The sequence below is a fragment of the Podarcis cretensis genome (assembly GCF_951804945.1).
Source record: "Podarcis cretensis genome assembly, chromosome: 13".
Lineage (NCBI taxonomy): Eukaryota > Metazoa > Chordata > Lepidosauria > Squamata > Lacertidae > Podarcis > Podarcis cretensis.
Genome location: NC_137182.1, coordinates 24,519,111 through 24,546,504, shown reverse-complemented (window position 1 = coordinate 24,546,504; position 27,394 = coordinate 24,519,111). Strand labels below are relative to the sequence as shown.

General features: G+C 45.8%; 1 protein-coding gene across 2 annotated transcripts in view; it reads right to left on the bottom strand.

Annotated features, from left to right (window-relative positions):
• Positions 1-2,960: 2,960 nt before the first annotated feature.
• The window catches only part of SOCS7 (suppressor of cytokine signaling 7), a 32,095-nt gene continuing 7,661 nt past the window's right edge, over positions 2,961-27,394 (bottom strand). The window contains exons 2-10 of one of the 2 annotated variants that reach the window (XM_079949556.1): positions 27,134-27,198; positions 25,049-25,153; positions 21,983-22,087; positions 16,327-16,457; positions 14,192-14,360; positions 13,780-13,908; positions 13,140-13,275; positions 10,516-10,673; positions 2,961-9,421 (exon numbers count right to left, since the gene is read on the bottom strand). In XM_079949556.1, the coding sequence (XP_079805682.1) occupies positions 10,553-10,673; positions 13,140-13,275; positions 13,780-13,908; positions 14,192-14,360; positions 16,327-16,457; positions 21,983-22,087; positions 25,049-25,153; positions 27,134-27,198 (961 nt within the window). In that variant the 3' untranslated portion in view covers positions 2,961-9,421; positions 10,516-10,552. The remainder of the gene's footprint in view (positions 9,422-10,515; positions 10,674-13,139; positions 13,276-13,779; positions 13,909-14,191; positions 14,361-16,326; positions 16,458-21,982; positions 22,088-25,048; positions 25,154-27,133; positions 27,199-27,394) is intronic. The other variant, XM_079949557.1, reaches the window with a different exon arrangement.

Genomic DNA, 27,394 nt, shown 5'->3' with positions numbered 1-27,394 from the left:
GGCTGAACAATGGGGGTGGAGACACTCCTTCAGGTATACTTCATCAGTAGATAGTGGATCTTATAAGAGCCACTATCCTGTATATATGGTATGTACAGTTGTTTATGGTTTTTTATATTAATTTTGCTGTTAAAATGTGTGAGATTATTATATTGTATTTATTTGCATTACCTAGAGCCTGTTCTACTGCTGTAGCCTAGGATGGCGAAACAAGGCTATTCTGGAAATCCTTGTCTAACAACCCTTCGTGTGGATTATAGGACTCTATAAACAGACAGGTAGAATAGACACTTATACATGCATGGACCTTATGCATGAACTGACTAGAGAATGAACTGATCCACTGGTCTTCTGCTGTTTTTGCTGAACTTTATGAGACTTCCGTTGAAAACTACAATTTGATACAATGAATAGTATTCCTTATTTAATCAAAAGTACAGCCAGTTACGTCTTGTGTGTTTATTGATTCCGGGTCATATGGTCAGCATGACTAAACTGCTTCTGGAGCAACTGAACACCGTGACGGAAACCAGAGCATACGGAAAAGCCGTGTACCTTCCCACCACAGCGGTACCTATTTATCTAATTGCACTGGCATGCTTTCAAACTGCTAGGTTGGCAGGAGCTGGGACAGAGCAACGGGAGCTCACTTCCGATCAGCAAGCCCAAGAGGCTCAGTGGTTTAGACCACTTAATATGGAATGACCCATGTATAAAGCACGATGCAGCCCCAAGACCAGGATACCTGAAAGATTGCCTCATCTGTTATAAAGCCATTTAGTCACACGGTGCTCTGCAAGAGACGGCCTCCTGCAGGTGCCATCTTATCAGGAGGTCAGTTCATTAGGATATAGGAATCAGGCTTTTTGTGTTGCGGCACTTACCCTTTTGGTGTCTGCCTGGCGCCCGCTTGAAGACCACCTTCTTCCAACAAGCCTTTTAAGTAGAGAACTTACCTAGGACTTAGCTATACATCTGCAAATAAATCATTTCAAGTGTGTTGTAAATTTACTAATGTGACACTAGATGGCGACAGTGAACTACGCCAAATTCAATGTATTTTTCAAAACTTTTTATTTTTTATTTTTTTAAAGCATTTTCAGATTTTATGTGTAGATTCCACCCCTATCTACATTGGAATTTTTAGATTTTTAACTCTGATTTTTCTTACTGCCTGAAGTGTTGGGCAATCAGCATCGTGGAAACAGCAGTTCAAAATACCTTTTTATTTTATTTTTCCAGGTTCATTCACCAGGTAGGGCTGGAAATGTCCTCTCTGATGCCCAGGCCATGCAGCCAATCCAGAGCTTTGACACACAAACTTTGCTTGAAAATGAGTCCTACACACTGATCTGGACTTTCTAAAAATAGTCACCAGGTTCCTGGATTTTTATTTTTAGGGTTTCCTTGGGGAGAAACTGCAGCTGCTTGGGCCTGCGAGACCTGATTCCCAGTGTTTGCTTTCAGCTATGTGAGGGCTGTTGCAGTCACTACACTGGAAACGTACTCTGCATATGCTCAAAAGCAGTCTAGCTCCACGTATTTCATCCATTGCTTTGCCTAGAAGGGTAGAGCCTTCTGCCGCTAATACAATCGACATTTCAAATCTAGGCTTGCTCCCAAGTTGCATTAGCTTGAATACATCCCTTATTTATATCAGGAATTTTGGAGCAGAGGTAGGGAATATGATGCCAGCAATGGGTAGAGCCAAACCAGAAGTGGCTGAGTTTCTGCCAGAAGACGACAGGACCTGGGCTAAGGGCATATTTCATCCATTTATTTTCACTTTATTCCCTTCTATTTAAATTATTTTTATTTCTTTATATTATTATTTCATTATAGACTACAGTTGTTGAATAATAATATTCAACAAGTTTACTCTCCCCTTTTCTTCTTTTGCTTTAGAATTCATTTATCTTTAATAAATATTATTATTAATAATAATAACAATAATAATTACCTGCCCTACAACTTAAGGTCCCAGGGTGGGTTACACCACAAAAACCTGATACCAGGCAGAGGGCCTTCTCGGTAGGGGCACCCACCTATGGAACGCCCTACCATCAGATGTTAAGGAGATGAGTAGTTATATAACATTTAGGAAAAATCTGAAGGCAGCCCTGTATAGGGAAGCTTTTTAAGGTTTAAGGTTTTACTATGTTTTTATATATGCTGGAAGCTGCCCAGTCAGATGGACGGGCTACAAATAATAAATTATTATTATATCAAAAACTGTTTTAAACAACTTGAAATCACAAAAATATGGTGGGTTCTAAAAATAACACATTTTCAACAAGGTAGCAAAATGTTCAGGAATGGCCAAGCCTCAGCTAACGTCACGAGCTTCTCATGTTTCCATTCCCCTTTTTCTTATGCTACGCATAATTCAAGAAAATCCCAACAAGATCAACACAAGATTATGCGTAAAACGAGATTGGACAGCTTTCAAAGTAGATCACCACTGATAAGAGAAACTTCTGCCCTTTGCATGGCTAGAATATAGCTTAGAAATGCTTTTAAATAAAAATTAATATTAATGCTGGACTCTGTGCCCTGTGATTTTATGGTGTTGATTTTTAATATTGATTTTTTTTATGTTTGTATGTTGCACACGGCTTAAGAGAATATTTTGATAAGTGGCTTAGAAATGCTTTTTAAATACATTGGGGGGGGGAATCTGTCCAAAAGGACAACTTTCACTTTACTTGCTCTGCACCCATTTTTGCTTCTTTCTGGTTCTGCCCCCCCCCCCGGCATGTGGCCCCCAGAAGTTTCCTCATGAAGGAATGTGGCCCCTGAACCGAAAATGCTCCCATTTCTAGTGGCCTACCTTACTAGACTGTTGTAAGCATTTTGGAGAAAGTGAAGAACTTCCAAATACTTGAAAAATTAAGAGGGCAAGTTTGAACAATCCAAGTGAATTTTCCAACCCCTGCAAAATAAGACAAGAGCGCATAAGGGACCATTTAAGTATTTTATTTCAAACCCCGCTCCCCACCCCCTGTCAAACAACCACCCATAGGCAGAAGGGGGGGACCCCAAAAAAACCAAAACAAAAAAAACCAACCCCACAATAGAAATGAGATACAAACAGGAGAGGCAAAGTTCTCTCCCATGGTTGACAAAATTTACCCAATAAAGGAAAGGGGGGGAGGATTCCCCCACCCCAACTTTGGGGCAAAATTATTCAGTACATCCGTTTTCCAGACAGCACCTGCAGCAGTTACAAATGTATCCACATGAAAAACCAAAAACGTGCCTATTGATACAATATATACAGACAAGGCCATTCAAATCCCAGTCCTCAGAACAGTCTAACACCTCCCAAAAGATGTCTTAAACACACCCAAAGTGCATTTATCTTCATATAAAAGCATCTCCCCCTCCCCGTCCCACACGTTTAAGATTGGCCCACAAGTCTGGTTGGTTTTTGTGTTTTTTTAAACATTTTGTATAGTTTCGAAAATAAATTACAGCAGCTATTTCAATAAATTAAACACACACACTCACACACACAGAGCGCAAACTTGGGAGTTTAGCAAAATAGCTAACAAAAAAAAAAAAAACCTTTTCAGTGCAGTCAGGTGGAATCTTACTGAATCAACGTTGCTGGAGGAATACGCAAGGTTTCAAGTTGTACACAAATGCTGGCTTTCCAGTGTTATTACAAAAGCATACACGTTCACTTTTGCGTTTCCCACGAACCTTCTCTGATCAAGCGGGGTTTTTAGCAGGGCTTTTTAGTACCATTTTACCATGGGCAATGGAAAAACTACAAGAGGCACTGCCCGTTCTGCCCTGCCTTTTTGAACTGTCCCAGCAACTCGTAACACTAGTAATTTTACAAGCCTAGAGTAATTTTGCGGTCCCTTCAAAAGTGTTCGTTCTTGAAAGGATAGGTGGCTATCCAAACGAGCTCATGGGGCTGTTGCCAAGAAGTGAAATTGACAAGGCCAATTTCTGGGCTAATCCATTTCACCTCTCCGTAAGACTTGTGAAGAGCTTCTAGTTCCGTACAGCTTCCAATGCCGCAAGCTGATCGAGCGATCGATCCAGAATTACAGCCAGCCAAGAGAACTGATTTGAGTTATGCTGTCTCTTCCTGGGCTTGCAAAAGAATATGAGGATTGCCCAAGGTCCAGAAGGCCACCCCTATACACACAACTTATATGATGCACTCAACTTGCAGGCGCTAGGAAGTGCAGGTTAGAAGTTGCATGGGCTGGAACTAGGTGAAGCAGCTGAGACTTCAAAGTTTGGAGGGGGCAGGAATCCACAGCTTTTGTGACACCATCAAGGTCAAAACTAAAGCCATATTTGCAAGAGGGAAAATCTCTACTATGGCCAAGTAGTTGATGGCAGCTGACACACAGCTTTTTTTTTTTGAGGGGGCGTTTTTGTAATAATAATAATAATAATAATAATAAGAAGAAGAAGAAGAAGAAGAAGTAGTTCAACAGTTTTGGTGTCTTCCTAAAAAAAAGCTCAACCCTGGCCTATTGACAGCTGGACTGTGAATGGTGTTTAGAAACCCACCACAGACTTGCGTAGTCTTGGGCAAATCTTTAATCACACCTCAGCTTCCTATCTGACAAATGGGAACAGCGATGTACCTTGCAAGCGGGTCAAGGAGGAACACAACAAAATGCACTTCTATCCAAACACACAGGCCCAAAAGACTTGTATCTAACTAGCCTTGGATTTTCTATGTTCATCTGAGTGCAGAAGGAAAAACTTGCACCACTGACCCAGGGCGAAGGTGGTCGCACGTGCATTATTTCCACAACGCAGAAATCTGTGAAACCCTAAAACTTGAAGAACCAAAGCATCATCATCATCATTATTATTATTAATGAAGGCATCTAGACTTGGGTTGTCTGTGGGCCAGAGCAGCACTTATGCAACAGTAAAAAACAAAAAACAAAAAACAGGGGGAGACAGTAAGAGTGAGTAACATTTTGAATCCATTGCATTTTGGATGTACAGTCCCGTTTGACTTCCAAAATGTTAAGAAACCAAAGCGCGACTTCCGATTGGCTGCAGGAAGGTCCTGCAGCCAATCAGAAGCCGTGCTGGACATTCGGCTTCCAAAAACCGTTTGAAAACCGGAACACTCATTTCCGGGTTTGCAGCACTTGGGAGCTGATTTGTTCAGGAGCCAAGGCGTTTGAGATCCAAGGTACGAATGTACTGAGGACATACCAGGGATGGATGAATCCTGCCCTCTCCACCTGGCCCTCCAGACTCCCAAGTCTACAGCCTCTCACTAGACCAGCTTCACAGCCCAAGCATTGGACTGGATTGTGTGCTCTTGAAGTCTCTTGTTTGTCTGAATAGTGGGTAGAGAGAGGGAGCTTGAGTATGTGTAGAAAACCAGCCTAGTGCACAAAGCTAAAATTGACATTTTTTGTCTCTGGCCCGCCCCCCCGCCCCCGCTGGGATGTGGCCCTCACAGGGTTGCCCAGAAAGGAATGCGGTCCTCTGTTTAAGGTTCCCTCACCCAGAAGAAGAAGAAGAGGAGTTTGGATTTGATATCCCGCTTTATCACTACCCTGAGGAGTCTCAAAGCGGCTAACATTCTCCTTTCCCTTCCTCCCCCACAACAAACACTCTGTGAAGTGAGTGGGACTGAGAGACTTCAGAGAAGTGTGACTAGCCCAAGGTCACCCAGCAGCTGCATGTGGAGGAGCAGAGACGCGAGCCCGGTTCCCCAGATTACGAGTCTACCGCTCTTAACCACTATACCACACTGGCTCTCATCCCATGACTAACATCAAAAACCTATGGGCATAGTGTTCTTCCACACAGCCAAATTAAGCACGGATTGATAAGCCTGCCACTCCCCACTCCAAATTCTAAATTTTATCAAGAGGCATCACTGACCAGAAGGGTGAGAAAAGTACCCACAGTGTACTTCCTAGTTCCACATGCTGGGAGGAAGAAGCTGTAAATTAACTTAAGTAAGGAATATAATGCAGACCTTATAGCAGCCTGCACCAACCTGGTGCCCCCCCCCAGACACCCTGGACTACAAGTCCCATCAGCCCCAGCTATCGCTGATGGGAGCTGTAGTCTCAAACATGTGGATGGCACCAGGTTGTCCAAAGGCTGCCTCACACGGAGGCGATACACCAAGAAACTCCCAGGTCCAACCTGAACACAACAAATAAATAAAAATAAATATATTTTTTTAAAGGGGTGAATGATTCTAAGACAGAGAGCAAAGCCAAAAACACACTCCAGTTTGTTCCAGAGTGTAACAGTTTTTTCATCCCACGCATACCCCTTCTGCTATTACAAAAGAATGGAAAAATGAGACGCTCCGTCAGAAACACACCAAAGCAACCATTCAGTCAGGAGCACAGACGACAGAAAGCTACAGTGCAGAATTCAATTCTCGCTGCCCGACACTCATCCACGACGACTCACACATTTCCCAAAAATAGAAAACTCATCAAAAGCAGCCCCAACAAGGGAAGAATTTAAACCAAATGGGTGGAGGAGGGGAAGAGAGATTTTAAAAAAGAGAGGTTCCTTTCACAGGAAATCCATTACAGCAATGGACTAAGATGGACGCAACAGCGGCCAAGGGAAGCCACAGGACTCCCTGCAAGTTATTTACACGTGATTGGCCTTTGCTACTTTTAGCAGTCAGTCAGCAGAGTTCTAGAGGTGTTCCAAGTTCCACAAAATGGCGGGAGGCTCTGAGGAGATAGCAGGTTTCCGGCACTGGGTTACGGTTTGTGCGTGTTTGAACAGGATTTTAAGAAACGTTTCCACCCAGCACCATTGGAGGCGGCAGGTTTGTGAGACCTTTTGGTCTCTTCTTCTTCCTTGAACCAAATATTTTTCAAGGGGGTGGTGGGAAACAAGGCAGAGGGGTGCGGGGAGAGAGAGGAAAAAACTCTCCAAGTCCACCAAAGATCAGGAAGTGTGCCATTTTAATTGAGGAGAGCAGATACGATGAGCTGGGAAACCACAAAAACTTTAGACAGCCTACAATGCAGCCCCAGGACTTTGCACTATTCACTAGAGAGGCAGCGACGGCATTCTTTTGCAGACAGGAGCAGAATCTTCAATCTCCTTTTGGTAGTTGAAACTTAATTCCAGCACCTTTTTAAAGTCCTCCTTTGCAGCAACGCACACACACAAGCTCTACAAGCACATTAGAACAAAATGGATTGTCTTTCCAGTGCATCTGGTTCATTTATGATCATTCCTGGCATGGAAAGTGTTCCGTAGTTGCACGTCAGCACGCCTTCTTTTCCCCCAGCGTTGCATTATTTGCTGCCACAAATAATGGCACAACTCCAAAAGCAACATGGCCACATGTATTGCAGCAGAGGGCGAGGTCCTTCTTCTCACCTCTCCCCAGTGTTATCAGGAACAAGTCAAGGGGAAGAGTTCCAGGAACTTATAGCTTTCCCATCTCTTATCGCAGGGCACACCCAACACCTTCATTGGCTCATGTCTACACAAAGTTGTCTCGGCTGCTGTAGGAACCGTGTGTTGCAAGACAACAGACCTCCAGGGAAGGGCACCGGTTCCACCACTCAATGCATCTTCAGTTCCCTTAGATCGCAAACGTGCAAAGATGGGCGACAGAGAGCCTTCTTTGGGGGCAGAGCAAACATGGATGCCCAGGCAGTCAATCAAGAGCCAGTTGAAGGGCAAAGCAGGAGAACGAGATCCAAGGGCGTGTGTTTGTTTTGGGAGCTCCTGCACAAGAAGTTGCGAGGAACTAAATTTTGGAGCCCACCTCGAAACGCACCAAGTATGAATGGAAAGAAGAGAGGTCCACTTTCCTTAGAAGCCCCTGGGTTTTTGTTTTTAACAGAGGCGATCTTTCATGGTTCAGCTTTTAGAAGACAATCTACTAGCCATCCTCTAGTTCTTCTTAAGAATATTCCAAAGTCTCAATGACTATGAAACCTCAGTTTGCTATATCCAGTGTGTAGCATGTAGACTTCCGGAAGTGGAGGCTGGAGCCTAGGTAAAACTCTTTTTTCACAGAATATGGAGCAAGCTTTACAACATAATAATAATAACAATAATAAATTAAGGTATCACAGCTTAAAAAAAAATCACCAAGAAATTATGTCAAGTACCTTTAGCTGGACATGGAAAGAGGATTTATCAAACCCACACAGAAAATGAACCTTTCGGATGTCAAAATCACTTCTGAACAGCTGTGAGCTGGTTTGCTATGATAAATAATTTTTTAAAAAATCCCACTCCTTGCTGGGGTGAACCATTAAGACAACACACAATATTTCTCTGTATTTAGCAAGTTTCCCACTAGGGATAGAAGATGAGAATATCCGTGCTCCTTGGACGGGAAACCATGGAAAGCTCACTCCAGACTTTCGTTCTCTCCTTCCCACTCACACAGCGGAGCCTGGGGCTAAGGTGCTTTGAAGATTTCCCTTCCGCACATTAAGAAGATTCAAGGAGGCATTTTCTTTGAGCCAAGTCTGACTTATCCAGCAGGTCATCTTCGGAGTGACAGGTTGAGATGGACAGCTCTGAGACTGGCTTCAGGTGCCCAGGTTTGCATCTTACTTCCACCTGATATAAGGAAGCTTGGAGCTCCTGTGTTAATAGTGGCGGGAGGGAAAGGGAAAAGGCAGAGACAGAAAACTAACAGCACTTGCAAGGGGGGGGGGGAGCTTCACAATGCTATCCGCATCCCATTTTCATCTGAAGGAAGGCAACAGCATTCTGGCCCAGCTAGCCAGTCCCAGCCAACACGCCTTAAAATGCCATGGCGATTTTCCATTGTTTGAACAGGCTGATTGCTCCTCCATCCCAGCCTTCCTTATGGAGCAGGAAGCCACAGCTCAGCTCATCATTCGCTGCCCTCCCCAACCCCTCACTCTGCTCCCCTCTGCCTTTGGCCTTACATCCCCAACACAACCGCTTGATACAGCTGGGTATACCTTGGGCTCAGGCCCTGCTTGCAAAAGCAGCTTTCTCCCACAAGTACAATTTGACAGGGAAACACAGGGGTTGGTTTGTTTTCTTGGCTCGCTAAGTCTCAAGAGTCTGCTGCACCTTCAACCCCAGCCCCCAAAGCCCACAAATGCCAGGCAGGTCAACAAAATGTAAAAACCGGCTCACTATTTCCCATGCTGGAAGAAAGGGGAGGGAGGGGAAGGGAAGCACCAAAAAATAGAAATTTAAGAAGAAAAATATCATGACATTCTCCATGTTTCCAGGAGCTTGTAGTCCAGTTTTCGGCAGATTCCAAAATATCGTTATGGAACCAGATGGGGTCATGGCTCCTGTTTCTCTGCGCACAGCTGTGCTTTCTTTTCAAGCCCTGGGTCCTCTCTGGAGGCCAAGAAACAGCCAGAAAGCAAGCGCCGGGAGTCGTCTCCAACGCGGCTTCCACAGCGACAGGATACTGGTGACCGAATTCCTAATTTGGGATGGGTGAAGAAAGACAGAGGGAACAACATTTAAGTTCAGACCACTAGACAGAGCCAAATGGCATCAGATCCTTCCTTTTGCAAATCCCAAAAACAAAAAGACCAAAGGGCTGGGGGCTGCGTATACTTTGCGCTTCTGTGACCAGGACAGAACTTTGCATTGGTACAAGTGTGGAATCCCAAAGGATTCTATTCCTTTAAAAATGAAGTTTCCAGCTTTTATATTTGTGAAGAAGAGCTTGTAAGCATGACGCCTGCATGACACCGATTCAGGCTTCAGACTTGTGTGGATTTCCTTCCTTACAGCTTTTTAAAGTAGCCTTGGACCGAACAGCCCTTCAAAAACAGAGGGCTGTCCTCTGCGAAGTCCAACCTGGGCAAAAGTCGCCTGTTAGACCGTGAAGCCTAGAGCCTAAAAATTACCTGACTGTGTCAGTGGTGTCAAAAAAAGCACCAGGAAAAGATGATAAAGGCAACAGAACCAGAAGACAAAACCACTAAGAGGAAAAACTAACTGAAAAAAATACCCCATGAAACAAGTTTTTCTAACGTCTGGCAATAATGCCAGAAGTTTCCAAGGACAATATTTCCCAGTATGAGTGCCCTATCCTCCAAGTATCCTTCCATCCCTCAAGACCCCTTTGTTCCATTGGCAAAAGCGATCGATACAGCCAGAGTCCCAAACCACCAGGGGCCCATCGAGTCCCAGACTCCAAGCCTTCATTTCTTTTTAAAGGAAGACCCTTGTTGTACCACAACTCCCATCATCCATGACCACTGGTCCTGCTAGCTAGGGATGATGGGAGTTGTAGTCTAACAACAGCAAAGTTTGAGAAATACTGCGTGGTGTGGCCTATGGATGAGAAATAAGATATTGCAGGGGCTCCAGCTCCCCTCATCCTCAGCCAGCACAGCCAATAGGCCAGGGATGCCTGGAGTTGGCAGGCCTGCAGCGTCTGAACGGCCACGGGTTCCTCATCGTAGAACTGTCAAGTTGGAAGGGACCCCATAGTCATCTAGGAAGGAGTTGCAGATGAAGAATCCCTGCTCCACCCCTTGTATATACAATAATTTTTTACGTTACCATTGGTGACAGCAGCACGGCGGGAGGGGGGCCCTCGCTACGTTGAAGACTCTGCCTCTTGCTTCTGTTTGGAAACAAGCTGAGCTTCCTTCAGGGAGAGATACACCTCCTCCTGGGGGTCGTAGTAGTAGAATTTGCGGATGTACGAGATCAGAGGCCTACGGGAACAGAGAGCCAAGGGTCACTCAGGAGATCTTGCGGGTTGTGGAGTGGAAGTGAATCACCTCCCTCTTACTTAAAAATAAAGACTCAAAAATGGCAGCAGATCAATATTGGGCTTATCTCTGCAAACACAACATCAATCTTCAATGGGGAGGAGTTTGGAACCCACTGACTGGGGCTACCCTATGCACCCTCGCTCCAAGAGGATTATCACGATGACGGAAAAAAGAGGGAAGGCACAGTAAGATAGAGGCTGGGGAATCTTTTTCAGGCCAAGGGCTGCATAGCCTCAAAAATAAATCTGCCAGGGGCCACATTTCAGTAGGGGAGGGCAGGACTACAAGGCAAAAGTGAGCAGAGTGATGGGTGCAACTCTTCCCTTTCTAGGCAATGTTTCAACTGCAGGAGAGTCAACTGCAGAGGATTTCAAGAACAAACACCCTCTCCTCTTCATCATCCAGGCAAGCAGAGGATATCGTTCAGGGGACACATTCCAGCTAGGAATAGGGGATGGAGGAGGGTTGGGGTGACCTGGGAAGAACCCCAGAGAGGGCAGAAGGGCAAATTTGGCTCTTGTGCTCAAGGTTCCCCACCACTACACTAAGAGAAAGACCGACATATACAAGAAGAGACTTAAAACTGTGTTCCATTGCAGATGAGCCCCAGATCTAATTATATTAAAACTCCTGTTGGAATTCAGCCATCCTAAGGCCTCTGCACCCTGTCCCCAACTTCTTTGTTCCCTGCTCCCCCCCCCCCACTCACTCACTCTCAGCCTCTCCCAGGAAAAAGTTAACAGCTCCAGGGCCAGAACCAGCTTCCTTCCTCACGCCACCCCAGCCCAACACACTTCCCTCTGTAACCGACACATAGGAAGTTCTTAAACATTTTGCTAACACCACTAGGCAGTTCAACCTGTAAGTGCGGGAAAGAGAGTATCACAGACAACCCCCTCTACCCTGGAGCCTTTCCAGGCAATTTACAGCACAACAAAAAATGCAGAGCAACTACTTGTTTGTGGAATCCCCAGATGTTTCCCCTGAAGCAAGTTGTTTGCTCCAGGCAACATCCCATTATCCCAGAGTGCAACAGCAGCAGACATTGCGGGTGCTTGGAAAAGGCTGGTCCTTCTCCCTCTATCCCTGCCACCCTTTGATTTGGCGTGCTTGTCCAGAATGCCATTGCTCAAGGTCTGGTTGCCACCACTGGATTACTCCACTACATCTGACGGCATGTAGTTTTTGTGTTTGTGTGAACCAGCTCCACCACCCCCCTCAAAAAAAAATCACATTTGAGTGACGTGGGATGATACATTTTAATTTTTTTAATTTCTAGCATAGGATCTGTGATACTCTAGAGGAGGGTTTCCCAAAAGTTGGGTCTCTAGCTGTTGTTGGACTACAACTCCCATCATCCCTAGCCAGCGGTCAGGGATGATGGGAATTGTAGTCCAAAATAAAAATAAAAAATCTAGAGACCCAAGTTTGGGAATCCCTGCTCTATAGTCACACAGGAAACTCCCTGCTTGATGCCGCAGTCACCGGGTAAGCAATGTGCTATGTGCCAACCTAACCCTAAGTGACACAAGGAAGGGAAGGGGCACCTATGTCTCTCCCCAGATACTGTCAGACTAAAGACTTCACCATCCCTGATACCACTGGCTGTGCAGAAAGAGGGTCCAAAAGTTATCCCATTCTCAAGTTTCTTCTACTGTATATAGCAAGGGAGGGGCATTTTAATTGCATGCTGTGTTGCATCACCACCTCTAGGAGAGTATAAGCCAGTGGCTTCCAAATCTCCCCCGCCCCTCACAACCACTCAAAAATTGTTGAAGGTCCTGGTGGACCACTTGAAAATTTTCCTGCCCCTGGTAGCCAATGTACTGTGCCATGCTAGGTGCTGCAAGACATGTATTTTTCATTGCTTCTTTTAGCTCTTGCATATTGCGTTCCAGTTTCAATTCCATAAAAGCAATAAAAATGCAACTGAACTAGGACTATTTATTGCAATGGATGTACCATGCCCAACCAGAGATACCCATGGGCTGCCTAAATGAAGGTGAGGGGTCACTGGGGTTCCCACAGAACAGAGTTTGGGCATCCCTGCTATAAGTTATTAGAGGCTCACACAGGTCAACTCCCTCCTCCCGTCCAACTTTCTGTAGGTCACAGTTGTTTTTAGAAGTTTTCCTTTAAAAAAACAAAACAAAAACACCTTAATTTTACAAACCTAGATACCTCTTCATATCTCAGATGTCCCCTGAGCATGCAGTAAAAAACTCAAAAGCCTTATCTTTAGATGACCCCATTCAGTTTCCAAACTGATATGCACACAACCTCTTGGCTTTGCTGTTAGACGGAACAATGATGAAGAAGATGCAGCAGCTAGATTTCTGCAACTCGGGTCTTCCTTAAAATGAAGTTGGAAATAAACACAAAACAAAGCACAAAACGGAACCTTACTTGGGGAGCGGTAGTTCTGGAATGTGATCGATGCGGACCAGCTGCCTTATCCGGAAGCGGCAAAGGTGCTGTAGCGATTTAACGTTGCTAAACCTAGAGACGGGATAGAGGAGCTGGACAGGGGTCGGAGGGAGACCTGCAAGTTAAAAGTAAGTAAATAAATACATTGGGAGTGGGAGAGAACTTCTCAGGAAATATCTCTGCAGCTATCTCAGAAACATCTGAGAAAGATATTTGTTAGGAGCATGAGGCCAAGTGAGTGCTGGAAGCCTCCCCAGTCACTGCCTGTATTGGACACTTGATGGAAGCCTCTCTAGCCACTGCCCGTATTGGACACTTGATGGAAGCCTCTCCAGCCACTGCCTGTATTGGACAATTGATGGAAGCCTCTCCAGCCACTGCCTGTATTGGACACTTGATGGAAGCCTCTCCAGCCACTGCCTGTATTGGACACTTGATGGAAGCCTCTCCAGCCATTGCCTGTATTGGACACTTAATGGAAGCCTCTCCAACCATTGCCTGAGCCCCCTCTCTCCTTCTAGTAAAAGACTTGGCCTACACATCTGCTATGTGTTAGGAGTGTAGTGGATCTCACAATCAGAAGCATCTAAATGTTTCACACACACATTTAAATACATACCTGGAACCCTGGATCGCAAGAAATAAAGGAACTTCCCATTTTTGGAGTGCATGATGGCACGCTTGATGAACTCCACCACGGACTGGCAGCGGTCTTCAAACTTGGGGTGGCACCAAAGGCTGAAGGTCCCTGCCAATGAAGGAACATTAAGGGGCATGTTGGACAGAAAAGCAGAGGGTGGAAGAGCATCCATTTGGTATGTGCATGTGTGTCCCCCAGACTCTACAAAATAATGGCAATCTGCACAGGTGAGTGGATAGAATGCTGGAACTGAGAGATCAGGCTTAAGAGTCCAACCTATATCACAGATGCTCCCTTGGGCAGATTCCTCTCTGTGTGAACTTGACCTTCTCTGCAAGGTGAGTAGGATGCCACCCGAGGTTAATGCCCTTGCCCTGCCTTCAAGGCTCACCTCTGTAATGCTCCATTCTGGTGTGGTGGGTTATACCCTGTGATCGAAAACTGAGGCTCAGGATGTACCGAGGATCAGAGCTGTCACGAACCAAGAAGGACCCGTCAGGTTTCCCTTTCAACTTCATTTCAGCATCTTCCCAGTTCATTGGTCCCCAGTACCAACCACACTGTTGGTTTTTTAAAAAAAGAAGAAGAAGGGACATTTTTATTTCAAGGTACATTCTTACCTCGGGTTAAATACGCTTCAAGTTGAGTGCGTTCGAGCTGTGCTCCGCAGCAACCCGGAAGTAATGAAACGTGTTACTTCTGGGTTTCGCCGCTTGCGCATGCGCAAACGCTCAAAATAGTATCACGCGCATGCGCAGAAGCTGTCGCTAGATACGTTTACCTCTAGATGCGAACAGGGCTCCGGAACGGATCCCATTCGTATCTAGAGGTACCACTGTAACTGGAAACCAGTTAGTTTTTGTTCAAGCCTTTTGTAGCTTACTGTCACAGCATAATGATTTGTGCTTGTAACACAGTCTAAGTGACGTTCCACACAACTGGATTTCCTCATCCTTTCCCTGTGCTGTTCCCCTGCCCCCAAAATCTACTCCAGAAGGCATCTCAACCCTCTGGAGCAGATTTTGATGATCAGGGAACTGCAGGAGAGAAGAAAGATGGCGGGGAAAGTCAGCTGCACAAACAGAAGTCTGTAGCATGAGCGGAACAGCAGTTTTATGTACAACCCAATGTGTTTTGTTTTTGGAATCGTGGGATAAATGGGAATCGATCTGATTAAACAGCAAACTTTTACAAGCATGTGGCTATACATTCCAGCTCCAGCACCTACTCTCTGGCTTAGCATAAGGAAAGCAGGGTTGAACTAATTTACGCTAAGCAAAAGATTACTTAAATCATCCAGGCATAACGCAAGTAGGCACTTCCCTGTAAAGTCATTAGAGGAATTTCACTGGCACAGAACCAGAGAAGCATGAGTCACTTATTTTCCCTTACGTTATTACAAAATAAGACACACCGGACTGCAAAATAGCAGTGTACACATGCAGGGCCGGCCCAGCCATGAGGCAAGGTGAGTGACAATCTCAGGCGGCAGGATTCACAGGAGCAGCAGATGCCGCTCTCGATCTTTCTTGCCTCACTTGTTCCTGATGTAGGTCTTCCCTGGCCCTTTCTTCCTTGGCAGGGACCGGGGGAGCCATTTTGGGGTCCCGCCTCAGGTGGCAAAATGTATTGGGCCAGACTTGCATGCACAGGCCTGTTCCAAACCAGCTTTAACCATCTGCAAAATACAGGGTCAGCAAAACCATAGGTTCTGTACAAGCTCTGGCAATCCACTCTTTACCACACACAGAGGCATTTTACTTTTAGCTCCTGTGCTCACGATGGAAGCCAAGCATCATCACAACGGAACCATCATAAGAACCTCTGCTGAACTTTCAAAAAATATATTTTCAGCCTTTTTTTATTTCATTTTTTAAAAAAATATATTTATGCTTTCCAAATTTATACATTTCGCTAATTTTACAATCATTTTAACTTTTCAAAACTTCGACTTCCTTCCCCCTCTTCCTGCGGTTCCTTAAATTTAATTTTAATATCTTCTGCATATCCAAATTAACTTTGTTTGCTCATTTATTCATCTACTTTAAATATATAACTCTTATAAAACTGCAGGTCATTACAACAATTCTGCCAATATTCTTATCTGTTTACAATTCATCTGTAAATAGTCAATAAACCAATTCCATTCTTTTATAAAAAGCTTGGTTATCTTGATTCCTTATTCTTCCGGTAAGTTTCGCCATTTCTGCATATTCCATAAGTTTTTGTATCCATTCTTCCTTTGCTGGGACTTCTGCTTCTTTCCATTTTTGGGGCGAGTAAAATTCTCGCCGCTGTAGTAGCATACATGAATAAGTTTCTATACAGTTTAGGTAGTTCTGTCCCTATAATTACCAAAATAAAACCTTCTGTTTTGTTTTGTTTTTTTCAAACAAAATCCTTTTCAATTCATTATGTATCATTTCACAATAAGCTTTAACCTTGCTAGAAGACCACCACATATGCTAAAGAAAACCTTCTTTCTCTTCACATTTCCAACACTTATTTGGTTTAGGTCAGCCTTACCTTTTCTAGCTCCCGCAAACTAGCTGCAAAACTGCTCGAGTCAGGCCGGTAGAGAGGGCACTGGAGGTGCTGTGCAGGTTGGCTGTGTACTGCTTCTGGTGCTCTGATCGGGATGATCCGGGGAAACGCATCTGAAAGGGGAGAGGATAGGGTTAAGACATGCTGCCACTCAAGGAATTAAAAAGCCAAGAAGGCTGGTGGCAGCTGCCCATGGCAGCAAAATTCTACGCCGGTCCTGAACAGGACATTACCGCCCCGCTCCCAACACACAATGAAGAGAAATTACTGAAAGTATAGACCAGGCATAGGTAAACTCGGCCCTCCAGATGTTTTGGGACTACAATTCCCATCATCCCTGACCATCGGTCCTGTTAGCCAGGGATGATGGGAGTTGTAGTCCCAAAACATCTGGAGGGCCAAGTTTGCCTATGCCTGGTATAGACCCTGCACCACAAGCAGTGGCAGCCTTCCAGATGTTGTTGGACTATTACTCCCATCATCCCTGACCACTGACGTTTGCTGGGGATGATGGGAGTTGAAGTCCGACAACATATGGAGGGCCACAGGTTCCCTATCTCTGGCCTACAGCTGCCAAGAAACTGTTCAAAACCGTAATATACTCTCTGAAATGTAATTAGAAGTTACACACACACACACACACACACACCCCACAGCAATATAAGAACTGGATGAAAACATCAATCAAGAAAACCGCTTGGTTAAATTATATAAATTTGGAATTAATTTGATATTAAGTGGTATTTGTACACAGTGGTACCTCTGGTTACGAACTTAATTCGTTCCGGAGGTCCGTTCTTAACCTGAAACCGTTCTTAACCTGAGGTACTACTTTAGCTAATGGGGCTTCCTGCTGCCGCCACACCGTCAGTGCACAATTTCTGTTCTTGTCCTGAGGTAAAGTTCTTAACCTGAGGTACTACTTCTGGGTTAGCAGAGTCTGTAACCCGAAGTGTTTGTAACGCGAGGTGTTTGTAACCCGAGGTACCACTGTAATTGGCAAAATTGTACTAATCCTGGGTAAACATTGGAAAACTAATAAAAAATTATTTATTAAAAAAACACCCTAATACAGTATAATCTAAGCCTCCTACAGTAAGCTTCACTCCCTATATCAGACCTACCCATTTTCCACAAACCAATTCTTACTATTACAATGGTACCTCGGCTTTTGAACATCTCCGTTGACGAACATTTCGGTTTTTCGAACGCCATAAACCTGGAAGTAAATGCTTCGGTTTTCAAACACACCTCGGAAGTCGAACATGCCACACAGCTTCCACTGAGTGCAAGATCAGTGAGGCCTAGGTAAAGGTAAAGGTACCCCTGCCCATACGGGCCAGTCTTGACAGACTCTGGGGTTGTGCGCCCATCTCACTCAAGAGGCCGGGGGCCAGCGCTGTCCGGAGACACTTCCGGGTCACGTGGCCAGCGTGACATCGCTGCTCTGGCGAGCCAGAGCCGCACACGGAAACGCCGTTTACCTTCCTGCTGGTAAGCGGTCCCTATTTATCTACTTGCACCCGGAGGTGCTTTCGAACTGCTAGGTTGGCAGGCGCTGGGACCGAGCAGCGGGAGCGCACCCCGCCGCAGGGATTCGAACCGCCGACCTTTCGATCGGCAAGTCCTAGGCGCTGAGGCTTTAACCCACAGCGCCACCTGCGTCCCTCAGTGAGGCCTAGCTGTTGGCTATTGAGTTTTCGGTTTTCAAATGTTTCAGAACTCACACAGTCTTCCATAACAGATAACGTTCGAAAACCAAGGTACCGCTGTATAACCATTGTGTGCTCACCTTGGTGCCAAAGACAGCACTGAGCATCCTTGGGCAGCTACTAGGGCATCGGCAGGACCCACTTGCGATACCTGCCCTGAGTACCCTTGGTTTTGTTTTTTTACCCCTGGGCTGGCACTCTGAGCAGGATTGGGCAGCTGGATCTAACCAGCCTTTAAAATTCCCCTAATGCCCCCAAACTTAGCATTGGTGTGAGTTGTTGCGGGAAACTGAGGCGCAACTAAATCAAGAGCCAATTCTGGCCCACTTCCTCCCCTGCTTTCTTCTTGGCGAGAGGTAAAAGTTTCTGGAAGGGAAGAGTGGTGGAGGAATGGAGCTCTTTGAACGTAGGAAAAGAACCTGGCAAACGCATATTATGATTCATTGGTCTCCTTTCTATGGATAGCTATGCTCAGATAAACCTTAAACACAATACCAAAATCAGCTAAAAAGAACTTTATTTCTGACGTTCAGGCCATTGGAAATGTAGCCACAATCAAGGAGGAGGTATCGTCAGACCGTGGGGTACCCCAAGGTTGGCAGAGGTACAAAATATTCAGGGGGAAAAGCTAAGCAGGGCTGGGGAGGATCCCAAACAGCCCAAAGAGGACTGAGCGAGTTTAATGGCTGCAGAATGCTATTTTTTGGGGGGGGGGGGCGACACAGAAATCCAGGCGGGAGGGGGGATGCAATGGAGTACTTCTGGAGCAGGCTTGGCTGGCTGACCAGATCAGGAGCACGTCTCCATGCAACGTTTTGTTGCAGCGCTCACTTCTCTTTAGTTAGCTATCTAGAACATTCACATCAACCACCAGTAGCCAGGAAACACTGCGTATGAAGACCTTCAGTGTCTCATCGGTTGACGAAAGGGAACCACAGATGTTTCTAGAGGCAGATCTGCCCCAGGCAGGGCATTCCATAAGGCAAGTGCCACTGCAGGCTAAATCCCTAATTAGTTCCCTGGCTGAGATCTCACTTCATGCAGGGGGACAGAAGAAAGAGGCATCAGCCACAGGTCTCAGAAGGATGGAGTGGGGCTGAACCACACAGGAAGCAGAAGCTGTGGTGGGGCTGGGGAAAGGAGGGGTGACACAGAAGCTAGACACTGGACACTCCCAGTTGCGGAAAGCAAGTCTCTAGACCAGGATTTCCCAAACTTGAGTCTCCAGCTGTTGTTGGACCACAACTCCCATCATCCCTAGCTAGCAGGACCAGTAGTCAGGGATCATGGGAAGTGTAGTCCCTAAAAACACTGGAGACCCAAGTCTGGGAAACACTGCTCTAGGGTTGACATGTCTTCTTTTGGAGGGGAAACCTGGCAATCTGGGGCATGGGTGGCTTGGGGTCAGGCTCTGTATTGGAGGGTAACTGCACACACACAAAAACCTCAACAACTTTCCAGATATTTACTTCTTGAAATATGGCAACCCCACTCTAAGCACACACTGCACCATTGCCCCAACTGATGGAACTGCTCTTAATAGGGCTTTTGCTGACTTTCTGCTTTGTTTCTGGCTATTAATTTAACTGGATGGTTTTAAACAAGCCGCTGTATGACCCTTGTCTTTTTAAAAATGAGGAGGCAGGAAAACATGCCTTTGCTAAAACGAGCCATTCCATAGCCTCAACTCACCTAAAGATGAACACCTCAAACCACATCAGGTACACAAACTGGCAATCCCTTCCTAGTATAAATCAGGCAGGAATCATCCTTGCTTGGTTAGAACAGTTTTATTCCAGGAGGCTCTTACACTGCAAATGTTCCTCTGATGTTACATTCCTCCAATGTTTCATACATATCGTATATTTTACACTTTTATTTTGTAAACTGGTTTTGAGACCCGGATGGTGAAAAGCAGGGTATAATTTATTCCATCCAGGAAAAAGGGCTCCAGAGATGTGGAGCTGTCGCCAAGGCTGCCTTCAAATATAGCTCAGTTCAGTAAATTTTAACCCAGTCTCAATAAGTGCCTATATCTTGGGAGGTTTAAGCCACTAGATAAAAGAAAGTCACTAACAGAGGGAGGAATTCTAAATACTGTACAGCCCTGGTTGGCCACAAGGGGCAGCAAAGTCATATACTTTTGGGGCCACCTTTAGCGGGAAAACTCAGTGGAAGCCCGTTCAATTCTGAAGCAATTCTATATTACGTGAGTAGCAAGAAACTCCTTTAAGGAGGTCGCTGATAAGGGGAATGGCACGTTCTAATAATGCTTAGTAAATGTGCTTGCTGGTTTCGGTTGAGATACTGTTTTGAGTTATACCACTCGGCAAGGCAGGCTATACTGGGCAATGTGGGGCAGAGTCCCACTGTTATTTTTTTCTGCACCCCAAAATCCAAAGCTGTAACTCAGCCTTCCCATGCCTCACCATCCCACTGAGTCATGTTCATTCAGAAACTTTTCTAGAGCAGAGCCGTGTGTCGCGACATGTGAGTGTGTCAGCTGCAGTGTGTAAGTCTAAGTGTAAGGGCAAGCACTCCCCATGCTCCTTCCGGGGCTGGAAAGGCGTTAGTTTAACCTCCGGTTTGCGAGTAAAACTGAATTAAAGGTAAAGGGACCCTTGACCATTAGGTCCAGTCGTGGCCGACTCTGGGGTTGCAGCGCTCATCTCGCTTTATTGGCCGAGGGAGCCGGCGTACAGCTTCCGGGTCATGTGGCCAGCATGACTAAGCCGCTTCTGGTGAACCAGAACAGCGCACGGAAACGCCATTTACCTTTCCGCCGGAGCGGTACCTATTTATCTACTTGCACTTTGACGTGCTTTCAAACTGCTAAGTCGGCAGGAGCAAGGATTGAGCAACGGGAGCTCCCCCCATCGCGGGGATTCGAACTGCCGACCTTCTGATCGGCAAATCCTAGCCACTGTGGTTTAACCCACAGCGCCACCTGCATCCCTTTAAACTGAATTACTGTGTCACAAAATGATGCAAAACCGAGTTACTGTGTCACAAAACAACGCATGTCTAAAAAGTGTGTGACCGGCATGAAAAGTTCAGAAAGCTCTGTTCCAGAGCCTTTTCTGCCCACCAGTTTTTTGGTATAACCAGCTGAAAAATTACAGGGATATCTGACGCGGACTCCTAGAAATGCAAGACTTCCAGGGGTCCAACTTTCCCCCTCTGACACTCTGGTCCAAGAAGCATGCTTAAGTTTATCTGCTGTATTTTTTAATTTTTGCGAGGGAGGAAAATGGGAAGAAAACCAGTTGACCTTGCCTCCCCTTAGCTGCCCTGTCCACCAGTATAGCAGCTTCACTGGTTACCAGTATCACTGCTGGCCATTGTGCAACAACAGCATTATGGAGCCACCACTCACTTCTATGGGAGAGCAAAGAAGAAGGCAGAGCACAGCTAAGGTGGTGCTCCCCCCTCCAATTCCAGACACCCATTACACCAGTGTCAGGACAGTGCAGGCAAGTTCACTACCAGCAAGTCAAATCCATTGCACCAAGGACCAACAATGCTGACAGCAGCAGCTCTGGTTAAAAATAGCAACCCAGAACGCCCACGACTCTACCGTATATTCAATTACTCCAATCATCTGAAAGTTAAAGTATCTGCAAAATTCTGCTCCAGACCATCCCTTAGTAGCTAATAGGAGCAAGGCAAAATTTGTCAGGAGTCTTGAAAAGGGGCCAAGAGGAGAGGGCTTCAGCTGAATTCTGTACACATGGCTTGGCATCTCCAGCCTGACCAAGAGAAGGGGTGCAGTGCCATGGAATTTTTTTGCGTACTATTCTGTTTCTTGCACACCGCCTTGAGTCCAAAAATCCGATAATTCAAATGGAAAGCCCAGCTCCAGGGAGGGGAGGCGGAAATTTACAGCGGAATTTTTTGGAAACCACAAGGATCAAAGCTAAACTGACCCGGGGCGTGCGGCGGAGGCGGTGGAGGCAGAGGAAAAGACTGGAGGGACGAAGACCCCATCGGACCCACTAGGACAGATGTAGGCAGTGTCCCACTGATATCGTCTAGAAGAAGAACATAAAAAATAATTGAAATGTCCAGGAACTAAGAAAAACTCAAATGGGTGTAAGACAGGCTTGCATTAGCTTCACCTTCTCCAAGACCCAAACATTCACCTTGAGAGTCTTCTACATCAATTAAAAAAAGCGTGAAGACACATGCTTAGCAAAGGTTTATCCATACTTATTTGTGGCATGCACAGATTGTAAAGCGTTGGCTATCTTGCGTACTAAGATGAAAAGCTACCCTTTCAGGAAAAGTTTCCTTGGGTGGGTGGGGAGGGAAACAACTTCAGATGCTGCAATGCTTCATCTTTTGATGGTCTCTTAGCCATCTGTCAATATGGTTGCCCATAAGCCGTTTATTCCTGGGATTGTTTATCACCATTTAATAATGTGAGCAATCACTTCTCATAGGCAGAAAGGTGTCCCAACGTGTATGCACACATATATACACACACACACTGGTGTCGCTGAAGATGCAAAAGTTCATATATTGACTTGCGGGGTGCAAAATCCTTTGAAAGACCAGGTCTTAACATGATCATAGAATCAGAGGCAGAAGGGACCCCAAGGGTCATCTAGCCAACCCCCCTGAAATGCAGGAATCTCAGAATCCAGTCTCCCATCCAATTTGAAACCATACCAAACCCTGCTTAGCTTTGCAAATGTGCAGGCAATTTTATCGCTGCACCAAGGAATCCGTTTAAATCTGAGAGATGCTGAAGGTGGGCTGGTGGGTGTTTTTTTTTTTTAATAGAATAGCTATATTTTATAGAAAGCAGGTGTAACAGCTTGGAAGGTTCAGCCACGCCAGCACAGCCCACCAGACATGCCCACCAAGGGACTCAGCGAAACTTCCTGGCTTTGTCTGTGACTGCAAAATAGGGAGGAGGAGCCCACAAGCACCTGCCAAGCCATAACCCACAGTTGGCTGGTTCTATCTGCAAAGGTGGAGGACATGCCAAACAGGCCTGACTCAGTGTTCCCCCGAAAAAGGGCTTCCTGGCTTAAAATGCATAGAAGCTTCATTTCAAAGATGGGGCACCTGCGTCCCTCCAGATGTTGCATTATCCCTGGCATCTGGAGGGCCACAAGTCCCACCCCCCACACCCACTTTAGACGCTGGCAATGCTGCTACTCTGCCTGGCTTTATATAGCAGGAAACCTCAGGCACAGGAGCCAAACACAGCTGTCCATCTGGCCCCTCGGGGCTCTCTCCAAACGGTACTTCCTTCATCACTGGCCTGCTTTTCCCCTTCCTTGACTGCTTTTGCCAGGCTGGAAAGTGCCCTTGACCTGGGATAATACCTACTGCTGCTCGCTTGGGTGGAAGATGGGAGAGATATGCGTGTGCACACACACATAGAAACTTCTGGCTTGCGTGGCTAGAACACAACATTGCACCCTGTGCATTCTGGCCTCACCCACAACCAGGAAGGAATGTGAAAGGTCCCTGCTTTATTGTAACACTGACATGATACCATGCTGCCCATAGTCCTACCCGTAGCAGCAAGTGATGATGCCTATCTCTTGTAACACCTACTTCAGCGTTTCCCAAACTTGGGTGTCCAGCTGTGGTTTGTTTTTATTTTTTACTACAATTCCCATCACCCCTGACCGCTTGTCCTGCTAGCTAGGGATGATGGGAGTTGTAGTCCAAGAACAGCTGGAGACCCAAGTTTGGGAAACCCTGATCTAGCCTAAAACTTTCTATAGCAACTAGCTTTCTATGCACTTCGTACCATCTCCTTTGTTAAAGCGCCAGCCCTCTCTTGTCGCCAGCCTCCCACGCACAAAAGGAGTGCATAAAGCGCGATGCAGGAAGTTCATTCATCCTAAAGGGTGGAAAATCCAAGTGCATTTCCAGCTGTTCAAGGGGAAGATCTGATGCCCAACATAAAACGAGAGGTTGGCGCAAGTGCGGGGATACGAGTCCATTCAAAGAGACACAACTGCTTCTGAGCTTTAGAAAGGAAATTGAATTTAAGGCTGCACATATAATAAATGCTGCCAAAGTTTCTGAGCTAGATGGAACAAAATGGGCAGGTGCAGGCAGATGTGTATGCTTAAATCTGGCAGGGCTAAGATAGCTCCCATCATCCCTGACCACGCTCGCTGGGGCTGATGGGGGCTGGAGTCCAGCAACATTTGGAGGGCCACAGGTTCCCCATCTCTGATCATAGAATCGTAAGAGTTGGAAGGGACCCTGGGAGTCATCTAGTCCAAACCTCCCGAAATGCAGGAATTTCAACACACAGACTCCCATCCAATGCGAAACCATACCGGACCCTGCTTAGCTTTGCAAATGTGCCAACAGTTCTATTGCTGCACCATTTTATAATTATATATGAACTTGTTTGCAAGTATGCACACAAATGATCCATCTGCAAGAATCTGTTATCCTTTTCTTTTTTGAAAGCAAGCCAGCTTCTGGACATTGTAACTATGTAAATACGTGGGTTTGTTTTTTTAAAAAATACACCGGGGGGGGGGGGGGCAACACTAAGCAGTATCTCAATAGCCAAAAAGGCTATGAACAGGAATTCCAGGAGTGAAGGGAAAGAGATCAGTGTGACCTATTTGACTCTTCCACCATGGGTAGCAAAAGCAGTGAAATTATGCAAAACAAACATGCAACTTTGCATAATACATAAAGGCTGCTGAATTTAACTTCTTGGCTCCGGTTTTGGTTGTGCTGCGCAGGATTTGGGGATGAGGGGGAGGAAGAGAGCACAGAAGATGACACGAGGCGGCTTCTCCGAGAACAAAAACCCAAAGGCTGTGAAGTGCTACACACCAAATGGGTTTTAAGAGGCTTCCTTCCGTTCACTGAAAAAGATCATTACAAAGCAGCAGATGGGAAAGATGGGGCAGGGCCTATTCTTGGGGGGGAAGAGGGAGGGAGGGAGGACTCTGGGCGAAATGTGCAGTTTCGCAAAAGGTAGTTCAAGAGACAAGCAGTACCCAAAAGGCTGAGGCTTCGCCGTGGGGGAGGTGGCGGCGTCGGAGGGTGTGGGGACGTCAGACCGCGCTGGGAGATGTCGACATCAACCAAAGACACTGTCTCACCTAGGAAGATGTGGAGAAAGTAGATATTAGAACCAACAGCATCCCAGGGACTTGCATTTAAACCAGCACCCAATCCCCAGGAGGTACTTTTCACTGCCAGGCCTGCGATCATCTGATGCAGCTGCCTATAAACATGTGCAGAGTGCCTTTTCCCTTGCCAGTAAGCAACTGCACCCAGCTCTCCTTCGTGACTTGTCAAATTTAGAAGATTTCTAGACATCTCGAAGAGGGGTGACGTTGAACAACACTGAAATGCCATAAAACACACACCCTTTAAATTGAAGAGCTTAATCTGTGCACTGTCTAAATAGAGCAAACGTAGAAACCACAAGCTGCATTCAGCTAGGTGCTACTCAGAGCAGACCCACTGAAATTAATGGTCCCCAAGTTAGTCATGCCTATTAATTTCAACGGGTCTACTCTGAGTAAGACTTGCATGGAAAGCAACCCTGTATCCCTGGAATGTTAATGATAGAAATTAACGATCACCATCTGATGGTGTGTATCTGAATGGGCCACCCTGCCTTCCTTTCTAAACAGCTGAGTAACAGCCCGTAATACACCTGGTGATGATCTCCCCACCCCAAACAATACGCAATGGATAAGACGAGCATAAACTTGCCCTGACCTATATTTGAAACCAGGAAATGAATCAAGTTATTCTCCAGCGTTGAAGTCAAAGCCACGCTTCCTATTGCAACTTTGGAGTAACCGCCATGGAACACAACAAGCCATAGATCGCGTAGGCTTGCCCTCCTTTGGTGTTTGGAATGGAGTCAGATCCTGCGCTCCCTAGATTCTCAAATGCATCCTCTGCCACAAGGGCGGAGAGACACTTTCGGTGTCCGACTCCAAAGCACTGCCTTTTCCTACAGGTCCTCCATAGTTACACTGAACTGCAACCTACTTGCTGTTACACCAAGTAGGGAACTGGTAGAAGTTAGAATCAGCATTTTGCCCTCTGCATTTCCTTAGATGCAACTCTGTGATCTCTGATTTTGTGGGTTTATTTTTTTAACCACTAACCTTTTAAAGCTAATAATAATAATAATAATAATAATAATAATAATATTCTCTGATCTGGGTGAGCCTATGTAAATTTTCCTAGCACCACACTAATGTCCTCTCAGCCTAGTTACTGAGATTAAACCTAACTCAGGCAGAGGGTTAGTGTATTTATTTATTAAATTTCCTTTCAGCCCTTCCTCCTAAAGAAGCCTGGGGCTGTTATATATAGGTGAGTTGCTGGCAGAATTGTTTGCACCCTGATAAAGTCCCTTAATCCACAAGGGACTGGTTGACTCTGATCAGGAATTAGGGATAGTTACTGATAGTGGTGAATTTTAGAGTATCCTGGGTAAAGCTGGAGCAACTGGACACCCTGATTTACGAAGTGTTTTCTGCTGCCACCCCTCTCCCCAGAATGCAAGAGGAAGGACTCTCTAAAGCAGCCTTTTCCCCATCCTGGGTCCCCAGATGTTGCTAAATTGCAACTCCCATCATCCATGGTCACTGGTTATGCCGGCTGGGATGAGGGAGGCTGGGCTCCAGGAGTAGTCTCATCCTGCCATGCGTTTGCAAAGATATGTTTTATTACATATCACGCACAGACACATATGCGCACAAAGTATTTTTTAAATGCTTACACTGAGATATAATAAAAATGTAAGGATGTCATCACGCAGCCCCCTTCCAAGGATTTGTAGTGCCTCAACACAAATCTGGATTGCAAAGCGGGATGGAATGGCATGGGGGTGGACAAGCAGAGTGAGAAGGGGCACAGCACATGTTTCCCCCCCCCCCAAAAAAAAGGCAAAATCACTCCAAAGCTAGTTATGGGTTTTTTTAAAAAATAAAATAAAAGTGCTACTATTCTTAGGTTTAAAGACCCACAGCAACACATTATACATGCACAGAATAATAAAACCACAAGCACTTCCTTCAAGGGAAAAGGAGAGAGAAATCAAGCTTGACACTCACCCGTGAAGAGGGGACCGAAAGCAACTGGAGAAAAGGCACTTTGCGTTCGCATCAATCTCTGTTTTCTATAAAAAAGACGGACAGGTGAGCCTGTAAATAAGACAATGCTGGGTGTCTGTTCCCCTCTCAAAGGCTCCATCCTTCTACCCACGAATGCTGCCTCAAGAGATCCAAAAACTCTGCTTTTGAATTATATTATCTGATTATAAGGAGCATAGGGAGAGGGTAGCTGCAACAAGGACACTATTTCAACACAGGCTG